This window comes from Gracilinanus agilis, chromosome 2, assembly GCF_016433145.1.
Source record: "Gracilinanus agilis isolate LMUSP501 chromosome 2, AgileGrace, whole genome shotgun sequence".
In the NCBI taxonomy this organism is placed as follows: Eukaryota; Metazoa; Chordata; class Mammalia; order Didelphimorphia; family Didelphidae; genus Gracilinanus; species Gracilinanus agilis.
The window spans coordinates 614,653,132-614,666,958 of record NC_058131.1 but is presented as its reverse complement, the minus strand read 5'-3'; the positions used below and the strand labels follow the sequence as shown (position 1 = coordinate 614,666,958).

Here is a 13,827-nt window from a genome sequence, read left to right as displayed (position 1 = left end):
CACATACATGCAGAATACTTAGCATGTAGAGCAATAGGTCAGATAACAATTAGATGAAATACATAAATCATATGCAAATATGCCATATGGTTTCTCATAAAAAGAATGGCATAGTATTTGATATTTATTATAAATATTTATATATTAATTTACATTTAATATAAATATTTAAAATAAATATAAATGTGTTTATTTTCCATATACAGGTATCCCTTCCACATCATGGGGATTAGGGGCAGGGTCCCATCTTGATGTGGAAACACTGTGTAAAATTTTTTGGCTCTCCCTTTGTGTCAGAGAACAAGTCTGAATATTTTCTTTTTGTTTTATGGGGTCTTTACTGTGTACATTATAGTATTAAAATATAAAATATGTTGATATTATATACGTTTTGTGCATTTTTGAGTTTTTAAACTTTTTCTATGTCATCTGCTGGCCTTTGAGTGTCATCTGCAGCTTCCACAAAACTCCCCCAAAATTCTCATTTAATTTCTTATGCCAACCTGCAATATATCAAAACTGCAAAGGGGAAAGTTGAAATGTGGAAGGAATACCTGTACTTTATCTCTTCTTGTTGTCTCTCTCATTGGAATGTAAGCTTCCTGAGTGTAGGGAATGTTTCTTTTTTTGCATCTTCAGTCCTCTTCATGGTCGCTGACATTTATCTAGTGGGTGTTTATAATCTTGTTGCTTAATTGATACAGTAACCCAACACTTAGATTGTGTCCAGAAACATGATGTGTGCATATATATTAAGAGAACATATAGCATAGCTTACATAATATAGCAAAAAAGCATAATGTAACTCACACCTCTAGGTCATATATAAATGACATCATGTGTTGCAGATATATACAGAGTCCATACATGTTCTATAAATAGATATCCTCTGGCTATGTGTGTGACTTCCTTTCTTATTACTCTTGAAGCATTATTAATTTGCTGGGAACTGGCTGGGGAACACCATTACTTTTATAGTTACCTATGGCCAATTTTACATGCTCATGCAGAAGTGCTAGCCTTTGGTCCCAGGCCTCAGTTTGCGGATGGTCCAGGCTGGCCTTGATAAGCCTCACAGCTAGAGGGGAAGGAAGTGGTGCCTTCTGGGTCCGGCATCCCTGGCCCTCTGTCTGGGTCGAGCTCTCCCCGGACTGAGACCACTGAATCTGATTTCCCTGGCCCTCTGGATGCAGTTTCTTCTTTGTTTGAATCTTCTCTCCTTGAGCCGACATGGAGCTATAATAGCGTATCTTTACATGTCAGCGTTCCTCTTGGCTGGGCCTTGTGTCCTACTTGCTCTTGCCTCCCGCATCCAAACTTATTTCAGTAACTTGCTGGCTGGTCTCCTCGTCCTCCTCTACTTAGCTAGGAAATGGATCTTCCAAAGTTTAGGTTGGCCCATCCCCCCATTAATAAATTCTAGTGGCTCCCTTATCCTTCCAGAAGGAAATATAAAATTCTCTGTTTAGTCTTTAAAGTCCTTCATAACCTGACCCTGTCCTTCACCTCACTTTCCTCTGTGTACTTTGTGATCCAACGGCACCAGCCCCCTTGCTTTTTTCCCAACACGGCACTTCATCGCTGGCCATTCCCTATGCCTGCAATTCTTTCCGTCCTTCTGTCCGCTTCCTAGCTTCCCCAGCTTCCTTCACGTCTTGAGCAAAGTTCCACCTTCTACAGGAAGCCTTTCCCAATTCTTCTTAATCCAAATGCCCCTGATTTGTCCTGTAAATGAATATCTCCATCGAACATGGCTGTCTACGTGCTCTCTGAGAGGAACAACCACCTACTCAAAAGAATCTTGAACTTGGCATCAGTATGTCAAAGGCTGTAGGAGCCTGTGTTACCAGTGTTACAACCAGCAAGCAAGAACAAGAGTGGAGGCCCCAAGGCTCCTTTTTATCTTGGTCCCTGGTGCAAAGACATCCCTCTTTGGGGCTGATTACTTGAGAGTTGCAATCTTATCATTCCTATTAGCTAGCTAGGAATGCCAATTTACAAACCCAATTAGCCTAGTGTTTCATTTCTATCTATCTGCATATCCCATAGCCTTTTCTGGATTAGTTTATCTGTACTGGTCTCTGAGGTGGTTTGGGGGCTTGGGATGGCCCAACTTCTTACCTCCTTTCTTTGTACCTTAGTGAGAGGAGTCCACCATCTTAAAGGCTCCCCACACTCTCTCTTCTATTACATTGTGCATTCCTTGAGAGCAGGGCCTGGTTTTTTCTTTTTGTTTGACTTCCTTTATAGTCCCTGTCCTTAGTGTCCAACTCCTAGTAGGGGCTTATTAAGTGCTTGCTGACTGGACTTGCTTGCTAGTTGCCTTTGCAATCCTATATATTTTATGCTTTTTTTTTAAACCCTTACCTTTCGTCTTGGAGTCAATACTGTGTATTGGCTTCAAGGCAGAAGAGTGGTAAGGGTAGGCAATGGGGGCTAAGTGACTTGACCAGGGTCACATAGCTAGGAAGTGTCTGAGGCCAGATTTGAACCTAGGACCTCCTGTCTCTAGCCTTGGCTCTCAATCCACTGAGCCACCCAGCTGCCCCATATTTTATGCTTTTAAAAACATTATTCCTCTGACCTCAGATACCTACTAGTTGTGTGATCCTAGGCAATTCACTGTTAAGTGACTCCTTGCCTAGTCCTTACCAGTCTTCTGCCTAGGAACCAATACATGTATTGATTCTAAGACTTAAGGTAAGGATTTTTTTTTTTAATTTTTAATTTTTAGAAAAATTTTCTATGGTTACATAATTCATGTTTTTACTTTACCCTTCACCCCCTCAACCCCATGGCCTCCCTCCTCACCCCCCCCCCCGGGGCTAACTCGAATTTCCACTGGTTTTAACATGTGTGCTCAGTCAAGACTTATTTACATATTATTGATAGTTACATTGGTGTGGTCATTTCAGGTCTACATCCCCAATCATGTCCTCATCAACCCAAGTGTTCAAGCATTTGTTTTTCTTCTGTGTTTCCTCTCCTGTAGTTCTTCCTCTGAATGTGGGTAGCTTTCTTTACCATAAATCAATCCCTTAGAATTGTCTTGGGTCATTGCATTGCTGCCAGTTCAGAAGTCCATTACATTCGATTTTACCACAGTGTATCAGTCTCTGTGTACAATGTTCTTCTGGCTCTGCTCCTTTCACTCTGCATCAATTCCTGGAGGTCTTTCCAGTGCACATGGAATTCCTCCAGTTTATTATTCCTTTGAGCACAATAGTATTCCATCACCAGCATATACCACAATTTGTTCAGCCATTCCTCAATTGAAGGGCATACCCTTGCTTTCCATTTTTTTGCCACATCCCCTCCAACATTCATTACTCTCCCCTGCTATCATTTTAGCCAATCTGCTAGGTGTGAAGTGGTACCTCAGAGTTGTTTTGATTTGCATTTCTCTAATTATTAGAGATTTAAAACACTTTCTCATGTACTTATTGATACTTTTGATTTCTTTATCTGAAAATTGCCTATACATGTCCCTTGCCCATTTATCAATTGGGGAATGGCTCGATTTTTTATACAATTGATTTAACTCTTTGTATATTTGAGTAATTAGACCCCTGTCAGAGTTTTTTGTTATAAAGATTTTTTTCCTAATTTGTTGTTTCCCTTCTGATTTTGTTTGCATTGTTTTTGTTTGTACAAAAGCTTTTTAATTTAATATAATCAAAATTATTTTACATTTTGTAATTTTCTCTAACTCTTGCTTGGTTTTAAAATCTTTCCTTTCCCTGAGATCTGGCAAGAATACTATTCTGTGTTGACTTAATTTTTTTATAGTTTCTCTCTTTATATTCAAGTCATTTACCCATTCTGAATTTATCTTGGTGTAGGGTGTGAGATGTTGATCTAAACCTAATCTCTCCCATTTTGTTTTCCAAATTTCCCAGCAGTTTTTGTCAAATAGTGGATTTTTGTCCCCAAAGTTGGGCTCTTTGGGTTTATCATACACTGTTTTGTTGACGTCACTTACCCCAAGTCTTTTCTACTGATCCTCCCTTCTGTCTATTAGCCAGTACCATATTGTTTTGATGACTGCTGCTTTATAGTATAGTTTAATATCTGGTACTGCTAAGCCACCTTCCTTCACGTTTTTTTTTTCATTATTTCCCTTGATATTCTTGATCTTTTGTTCTTCCAAATAAACTTTGTTATATTTTTTTCTAATGCAGTAAAAAAGGTTTTTGGTAGTTTGATAGGTATGGCACTAAATAAGTAAATTAACTTGGGTAGAATGGTCATTTTTATTATGTTAGCTCGTCCTACCCATGATCACTCAATGTTTTTCCAATTGTTTTGATCTAGTTTTACTTGTTTGGAAAGTGTTTTGTAGTTATGTTCGTATAATTCCTGCGGTTTTTTTGGTAGATAGATTCCTAAGTATTTTATATTGTCTAGGGTGATTTTAAATGGTGTTTCTCTTTCTACCTCTTGCTGTTGTGATGTGTTGGAAATATATAGAAATGCTGATGATTTATGTGCATTTATTTTGTATCCTGCAACTTTGCTAAAGTTGTTGATTATTTCTACAAGCTTCTTAGTTGATTCTCTAGGAATTTTTAAGTAGACCATCATATCATCTGCAAAGAGTGATAGCTTAGTCTCCTCATTGCCTATTTTGATACCTTCAATTTTTTTTTCTTCTCTAATTGCCACTACTAGTGTTTCTAGTACAGTGTTAAATAATAGAGGTGATAATGGGCATCCTTGTTTCACACCTGATCTTATTGGAAACGCTTCTAATTTATCCCCATTGCATATTATGTTTGTTGATGGTTTAAGATATATACTGTTTATTATTTTTAGGAAAGGACCTTCTATTCCTATACTTTCTAGTGTTTTCAGTAGGAATTCAGTAGGAATACAAAAATGTATTTTGTCAAAGGCTTTTTCAGCATCTATTGAGATAATCATGTAGTTTTTGTTGGCTTGCTTGTTGATATGGTCAATTACGTGGATGGTTTTCCTAATGTTGAACCATCCTTGCATTCCTGGTATAAATCCCACCTGATCATGATGAATAATCCTCTTGATCACTTGCTGGAGTCTTTTTGCTAGTATTCTGTTTAAGATTTTTGCATCTATGTTCATTAAGGAGATTGGTCTGTAATTTTCTTTCTCTGTTTTTGATCTACCTGGCTTTGGAATCAGTACCATATTTGTGTCATAAAAGGAGTTTGGTAAGACTCCTTCTTTGCTTATTATATTAAATAGTTTATATAGTATTGGGATTAATTGTTTTTTGAATGTTTGATAGAATTCACTTGTGAATCCATCAGGCCCTGGCGATTTTTTTCTTAGGGAGTTTTTTAATGGCCTGCTCAATTTCTTTTTCCTATATTGGATTATTTAAGTATTCTATTTCTTCTGTTGTTAATCTAGGCAATTTATATTTTTGCAAATATTCATCCACATCACCCTAGATTGCTAAATTTATTGCCATATAATTGGGCAAAATAGTTTTTAATGATTGCCTTAATTTCCTTTTCATTAGAGGTGTGGTCTCCCATTTCATCTTTGATACTATTAATTTGGTTTTCTTTCCTTTTTTAAATTAGATTAACCAGTATTTTGTCTATTTTATTTGTTTTTTCAAAATACCAGCTTCTAGTCTTATTTATTAATTCAATTGTTCTTTTACTTTCGATTTTATTAATTTCTCCTTTGATTTTTAGTATTTTTAATTTAGTTTTCATCTGAGGATTTTTAATTTGTTCATTTTCTAGTTTTTTAATTTGCATGCCCAATTCATTAACCTCTGCCCTCCCTAATTTGTTAATATATGCACTCAGTGACATAAATTTTCCCCTTAGAACTGCTTTGGCTGCATCCCATAGGTTTGGGTAATGTGTCGCATCATTATCATTGTCTTCAATGAAATTATTAATTATTTCTGTGATTTGTTCTTTCACTAAATTATTTTGGAGAATCATATTATTTAATTTCTAATTAGTTTTTGGTTTGCCTTTCCATGTATTCTTACTAATAACTATTTTCATTGCATTATGATCTGAGAAGGTTACATTTATTATTTCTGCTTTTTTGCATTTGTTTGCCATATTTCTGTGCCCTATTACATGGTCTATCTTTGTGAATGTTCCATGTGCTGCTGAAAAGAAAGTGTATTCCTTTTTGTCTCTATTTTTCTCCATATATCTATTAACTCTAATTTTTCTAGGGTTTCATTCACCTCTCTTATATCTTTCTTATTTATTTTTTGGTTTGATTTATCTAGATCTGATAGGGGAAGGTCGAGGTCCCCCACTAGTATGGTTTTGCTATCTATTTCCTCCTTGAGCTCCACTAGCTTCTCCTTTAGAAATTTGGAAGCTATACCGTTTGGTGCATACATATTGAGTACTGATATTTCTTCATTATTTATACTGCCTTTTATTAGGATGTAGTTACCTTCTATTGTGTGCATCTGCACACAACACTTCCTATCTCTTTTAACCTTATCTATTTTTACTTTGGCTCTGTCAGAGATCATGATAGCCACCCCTCCCTTCTTTTTTTCATTTGAAGCCCAAAAGATTTTGCTCCATCCTCTCATTTTCACTCTATGTATGTTTGTCTGTCTCATGTGTGTTTCTTGTAGACAACATAAGATTGGGTTTTGGTTTCTAATCCACTCTGCTATTTGCTTCCGTTTTATGGGTGAGTTCATCCCATTCACATTCAGAGTTATAATTATTAACTGTGCATTCCCAGACATTTTGATTCTCTCTCCTAGTCCTGTCCTTTCTTCCAGGGACAAACTGTATAGGATGAAATGTCAAGAGATATATAAATATATATATGTATTTAGGTATGTATATATGTATGTATGTATGTAGGTATAAATATATACAAAACTGGGGGGTGGGGAAGAAGGTAATAATAAGAAAAATAAGAAAGCTAACAAAAAGGAATAAATTTATATTCCATAAAGAAGCACGTGGGATCAACAGGAAAAAATAACAATACACTGTAAGGGTAAAGAGGTTAGAGAGAGGAAATATTCAATACTTAAGTGCATTGAAATCAACCTAGAGAAGAACAATGAGATCCATAGGGGCAGAAAATTGATTCATGTCCTATAGAGAAGTAGAAGGGAAACAAAGGGACTGATGGGGAGGGAAGCAATACTAGGGAGGGAGAGGGATTGGGGGGGAGCGCCCCATGGCTTTAAAGAACAATAAGAGGGGAATAAGAAGGGAGGGGGGAGAAAGGGAAGTACAACAGGGAAGGGGATTATAGGAACTGATTAAAAACAAAACACTGGTATAGAAAGAAACAGTGAAAGAAGGTAAGGATTTAAAAAAAAACCATTTTAAACAAAAAAAACATTAAAAATAAAAAAAATATTCTAAGAAAGGAGTCTATGCCAAGGGAGTCCAGAATATTACTGGAAAGTTCTTAACCCCTGCTTCCAAGGGCATGCCATTACAATGCTTAAACTATTAAAATAAAACAAGCTCCCCCCTGGCTTGATGCTAATTGTGAGAATCTAGCCTCAAGATTTGCAGAAATCTTTGGCTGCATCTAGTGACCTTTGGATGGCCAGAAAAGACATAAGCCCTTTATATGTAATAAAGTTCTTTTGTTAGCTCAAGAAAGTACATAGTTTTAAAAAAGGAAATTGACCTCTTGGCTTTAGAGTGATAGACTTTTCAAACAGTTGAAATCACTATAGTTTGAAGAATATTAGTACTGAATTTTTGATCAAGTGCATGTGATTTTATTTCATCAGGTTTTTTGTCTTTTAAGAATTTTTTCTCATTTCCCATATAATGTATTTCCTTTACAAACTCTCGGGCTAAATTGGACTACTGCTTTGTTTTCCCCTAGAACTCCACATTCCTTCTTCTGACTTTTGATTTTGCCTTCCCAATGCCAAAATGCATTCTATTCTCATCTCTTCTCAGATTTTTCAAAGGCTGGTTTCTGGTATTGCCTCCTGGGAAGTCTTCTTGATCTTACCAGTTCTTAGTTAATGTTCTTGCTCTTTTTCTTCTTGAATTACATGCATATTGTGCTCTTTCCAAAAGAATATAAGTCTCTTAGAGTTGAAATTACTTCATTTTTGCTTTTGAATCTTGATTTCTTACTGTCAGCCTGAAAGAAATTCAGAGCTACCAAAGCAGTTATAATCACAAGCCTCTAATTGGGATAAGGAGATCAGAATTGAGAAAAACCACAAAGAATCTTAGCTCTGGTATATAATCTTAGGAAGAGAAAAGAACCTCAGGCCTGGGACTTCCACTGAACTACAGAAAAGAGGGTGATTAAATGCATTTTAGGAAAAGAGGAGAGTGACTTAAGTAACTTAAGAGTTCACTGAAACTTGGGGAAAGATGCAGTAGACAGAGTCTAAGGTATCTGGGAGTGACATAGATTCAATAACCAGAGGCTAGGGTGATTGGAAAGAGACTTAAGGTTTTGATAGTCTTCTTTGAACTCAGTCCCTGGGAAAGTTAGCAATTTATAGTTAATTTAGTATCTTTTGAGGTACTTTTAGGAAAAGAATCTTGAAAAGAGTCCATTTGGAGATTCCTTAAAGATCATGTGGTCATTTTGGACAACCTTAAACAGTGAGCTCTTAAGTGTTCGTTGAATTAAACCTGATTGGAGACCCTGTTTCCTCTAGTCCTTTTTTAAAACCATTATGGCAAGTGTTTTTTTTCTTTTAGACAAAAAAAAATGAAACCATGAAAAATTTAGTGGATTTCCTTCAGTCAGACAACAAACCAGAAAATAGAATAAATGATTCATTGTAATCTCCCCCTCGCCCTCCCCCCCCAAAAAAAAACAGTAGTCAAATAATTGTGTGAGTTTTTTTGGTTTGGGATTTAATTTTTTTTTTCCCCTTGAATGTGGTGAAAATTATTGTTTTGTCTTTTTTTCTTCTTATAGCTAAAGTTTCCTCCAGTATGGCTGGTGGACAGAGTTTAACCTCACTTCTTAGGAAATTACAAGAAACCACAGAAAAGAAAACAAAGTTGGAAATTGGGGATATCGTTCGAATGAGAGGATATATCCGTGTCTATAGAGAGCAGCGAGAGATCCATGCCACCACTTACTGTAAGCAGTGCCTATTTTGGCTAAACCAGAAGTTTTAAAAAATCTTCTTTCAGGAAAAAAAATTCTTGTAATTTAAACTGACAATTTAATTTACTTAAAATTTCTAGAGGAACATTATTTATTCATTTTATTTTTAAGGATGATATAGTAGACGGATAGGAATTTGCATTTTTCTTGTATTTTGGTGATACTGTTGAGGTTGGAAGCTTAAGAGAAATGACCACCTAATCAAAAGAATCTTGAACTTAGCCTTAATGTAGCACTGGGTACCCCTCGAGCCAATATTACAAACAAATATGAAGTAAGGGAGCAGGCAGGCTCCTTTTATCCTTGTCCCACCACCCTTGTTCACCTTCAGCCAGTTACTAGAGAGTTACAGTCCTAATCAGAATGTTCAGTTTACAGTGCCTCATTACCTTAATTATTCACATGACTTTTAACTAATCAAAAGTGAAAGCAACTTCAATTCTTACTTTTTGTCATACCGAGGTTTCTGGGAAATGGGGCTTATGTGATAGACATAACTCCATCTCAGCAATTCATTGAGAGGAGTCTACCCTCTTACTAAACATCTTTCACAGAGCTCAATCTGTGAATTCGTCCTCAGAGAATTCTCAATGTGGAAATTCCATCCACCAGTGTAGATTAGTAACCTCTAATCAGCATTCCTGGGGTGCTGAGAGACTGAGAACCTTGCCCGTGATCCCACAGCTAGTGTGGGTCAGAGGCAAGAGCTGAATCTAGGCCTTTCTGACTCCAAGGCCAACCCTCTAGTCTTGGTGTTTGGCTTTGGTCATGCATGAAATATAACTATTAAAATGCTCCAGGTTGTATAAAGAATAGGAGCCTGGCCCAGGCTAGAAATGGAAAAAGTTGAAACTCTGACCTATGTTGGAAATAGAACAAGATGAAACTGTTGTGCCAGTCTGTGAGAACAGGCCTTTAAATAACCCCTGCAATTCCAGCCTAGGAGAGTTGGGGAGACCCAGTGGAAGGAAAGAAGGAGAGGGAGGAGGAAAAGGAGGGAGGGAAAAAAACTCTGCTGGCAAGGGTTTGATTGACAATCATATTCTTCCCCATTCCAGAGCATTCCCCCGGTAGGCAGTTAGGTAATAAAGGAGTTTTATTCCCTCTTGGAGAGCACTTGGGAACCATTTAGTGTACCTCAGCATCAATGATCCCCTAGTGTGATCCATGGGGAGAGCCCCTAAGGGCCTCATTTATTGTTGTATCAAGTAGTGCTTTTGCCACAGGGGGAGAATAGGCTTCTGAGTAATTGCTGTGGCATTTTTCCATCTCCTGATAGATAAAGTGGATGATCCAGTATGGAATGTTCAGATCGCAAGAATGTTGGAGCTTCCAGATATCTATAGAAAAGTTTATGACCAGCCTTTCCCAAAGGATATAGTAGTAAAAGGAAAGACAGTAAGGTAAGTTGTTGCTAGTCATTATTTAAGGTGTACATAACAATATTAGTTTAACTTTGTAATTATAGACTTGACATCAGAGAATAGTTGAGAAAATGTACTTTGCCCACCTCTTAAGAGGGGAGGGGCCATGGAGTGGAATAGCACATATGCCATAAGACGTGATGAATATAAGAATTCTTTTTACTGAATTATTTTCTTCCCCTCTATTTTAAAATCTTTCTTAAAAGGAATATATGCAAAAATAAAGGGGGTGTGGAAACAAAATATGTCCGTTATAAGAAGATTTTTAAAATTATATTCATTAGTACCTAGAAGAATTCTAAGTTTTTTTTTGGCCTTGGAACTGTGGAAATTTAACACTAGCTGGTACTCCTTTTTTGACACCCTTAGACAACCTTTGGGTTTTTAAGCAAAGGACCCTACTTCTGAATCTCTGACCCTATGTTTCTGAGGCAGTGAGTTGGAGACAAGGTACTTGGTGCCCTGCTGTCCTTTTAAAGAGATTTGTGGCATCTGGATGACCTGCCTCTTATCTGAACTAAAGACAGAGTGCTCCCAATCAGAGGACTCAGGAAAGGAATTTCAAGAGGAACATAAGCTGGAGTAGGGAAAGGAAGGAGGTCTTTTTGGCCTCAGAACCAAGGATAGAAGAGGTGGCTAAGAGAGGGTTGGCAGGCTGAGGTCTGACTGCAGGCTGACTGGAGGGAGGCAGGAAGGCAGTTGGGGGGACCCTGGCTTGCACATAGTCTGGCTCAGGGCTGGCTATGGGAGCACCAGCACACCTGAGGTCTTGCTGTGGAGCTGGTGCCATTGGACTCTGCTGGGGGCTCCTACAGCTCTAAATCTGTGATAATATGAAGGAGTTCCTGTTCTCAAGGGCAAAGGCACAATGCAGCACCTTTCTGTTGGGGGGAACAGCATGTAAACATATAAATACAAGTAATTTTGTCAGGGAAAAGTGAGCAGCCTGGGAGAAGAGGAAAGGCATCAGCTAGTGTAGGAGGACTTCTTTCAGCTGTTTTTTGTGGAGAGGAGAGGGAAAGCATTTCCAACATTGGAAACTATCTGTGTAAAAGTGTGGAGATGGAATATGCAACATTGTATGTCACAAAGAGCCATAAGGCCTGGTTGACTGGACCTTGGGATGGGGAGTACCACATTATCAACCAGGACAAGTTGATTGAAGCTGAATTTTGAAAGGCTTCAAATGACAAACAAAAGAATTTGTATTTAGTCTTAGAGGTAATTGGGAACCATTGGAGTTTATTTAAAGAACAGAGGAGTATTAGGGCCAGACTAGTGCTTAGAAACATAGCTTTGGCACCGTGGAGGATGGATTAGAGGAGGAGACCAATTAGGAGGCTTCTGTCATTGCCCTGTTGAGAAGTGATGCTGGCCTGAATAAGGGCAATAACCATGTAAGTGGAGAGGAGGCAGATATGAGAGGTGGTATGGAATCCAGGTTTGGCATTTAATTGGCTGTGTAGGGTGAGAGAGAGTGAAGAGTTGGGATTGACTCTCAGATAATAAACTTTAGCAATTAGAAAGATGATGATACCTGTGAAAGAAATAGGGATAGGTTTTGGAGAAAAGCTTGTTAATTTTGAGGTGCCTACTGGATATTCAGTTTGAATTTCCAAAAGGCAGTGTGTGGTGCAGGTCTAGACCTTAGAAAGAAGAAGGATAAAATTGCCTAAAAAGAGAAGAGAGCACAAGACAGAGTATTTGGACACATCCACTCTTCAGGCTTATGACCCAGAGAGACTGAGGAATCACAGTCAGACAGGAAGAAGAAAAACCCGAAGAGAATAGGGCCATGAAAACTCAGATAAAAGAGATAATTTAGGAAGAAAAAGTGATCAGCAGTTTTAAGTAGTTTAAAGCATGTAGGAAAGACTTGGGAATGAGAAAAGGCCTTTGGTTTGGCAATGTAGAGATTATCAGTAACTCTGGAGAATGTCCATGAGTGATGAAGTGAGGAACCAGATTTTGAGAGGTTGAGAAATGTAAGAAAGGAGGTTGTTGAAGCAATGTATACAGACAGAAAGCTTTTTTTAGGAGCTTGATATTTGTTTTTGGCCACTCATTGTACTTCATCCCCATGTAGATTGCTTCTGTGGAAAGGATGTTACAGTTCAAGAGTGATGATTATATTAATTTTATATTAGAAATTATTAACCTTCTTATACAATTTCTCTACTGGCTCAAATACTTATTTTTAAATTACTTATTCATTTTATTATTACTAATAAAGACAAAAGTAAATACAGCATATATGTATACACAGCACACATAAATACACACATACACATATATGTATTTTTTTACCACTACTTGTGATTTCCTTGGTGCCTTTGGTAGTGCCTCCATCAGTAGATTCCTTCTACCAATTCAAATCAGTAACTGTTCTGAAATGTATAATCTTAGAGTTGCCTAGAACAGTAATGTCAGACAAATAGAGGAGGCCATCATCCATACATGAACATCTCTAAGGGCCACATATTATCCTACTTTAAAAATGCAATATTATCTATGTAATTGTTTTTTATTATTTTGTTAAATATCTCCCAATTACATTTTTTTAATTTAAACATTTATTAATCATTTTTAACATGGTTACATGCTTCATGCCCCTACTTTCCCCTTCACCCCCCGCACTGCCCCCACCCATGGCCGACGCACATTTCCATTAGTTTTGTCATGTGTCCTTGATCAAGACCTATTTCCAAATTGCTGGTAGTTGCATTGGTGTGGTAGTTTCGAGTCCACACCCTCAATCATGTCCACCCCGACCCATGCGTTCAAGCAATTGCTTTTCTTATATGTTTCCTCTTCTGCAGTCCTTCCTCTGAATGTGGGTAGCGTCTTTACCATAAATCCCTCAGAGCTGTCCTGGGTCATTGCATTGCTGCTGGTACAGAAGCCCATTACATTCGATTTTACCACAGTATGTCAGTCTCTGTGTACAGTGTTCTTCTGGCTCTGCTCCTTTCGCTCTGCATCAGTTCCTGGAGGTCTTTCCAATTCACATGGAATTCCTCCAGTTTATTATTCCTTTTAGCACAATAGTATTCCATCACCCGCATATACCATAATTTGTTCAGCCATTCCCCAATTGAAGGACATACCCTCCTTTTCCAGTTTGTTGCCACCACGAAAAGCGCAGCTATGAATATTTTCGTACATGTCTGTTTATCTATGATCTCTTTGGGGTACAAACCCAGCAATGGTATGGCTGGATCAAAGGACAGGCATTCTTTTATAGCCCTTTGAGCATGATTCCAAATTGCCAGCCAGAATGGCTGGATCAGTTCACAGCTCCACC

At 37.7% G+C, this 13,827-nt stretch overlaps 1 protein-coding gene across 1 annotated transcript in view; it reads left to right on the top strand.

Moving 5' to 3' along the window:
• Positions 1-13,827, top strand: part of STN1 (STN1 subunit of CST complex) — a 69,683-nt gene that overhangs the window by 29,469 nt on the left and 26,387 nt on the right. Inside the window, exons 4-5 of the mRNA XM_044662555.1 lie at positions 8,905-9,072; positions 10,379-10,502. Of these exons, the coding sequence (XP_044518490.1) occupies positions 8,905-9,072; positions 10,379-10,502 (292 nt within the window). The remainder of the gene's footprint in view (positions 1-8,904; positions 9,073-10,378; positions 10,503-13,827) is intronic.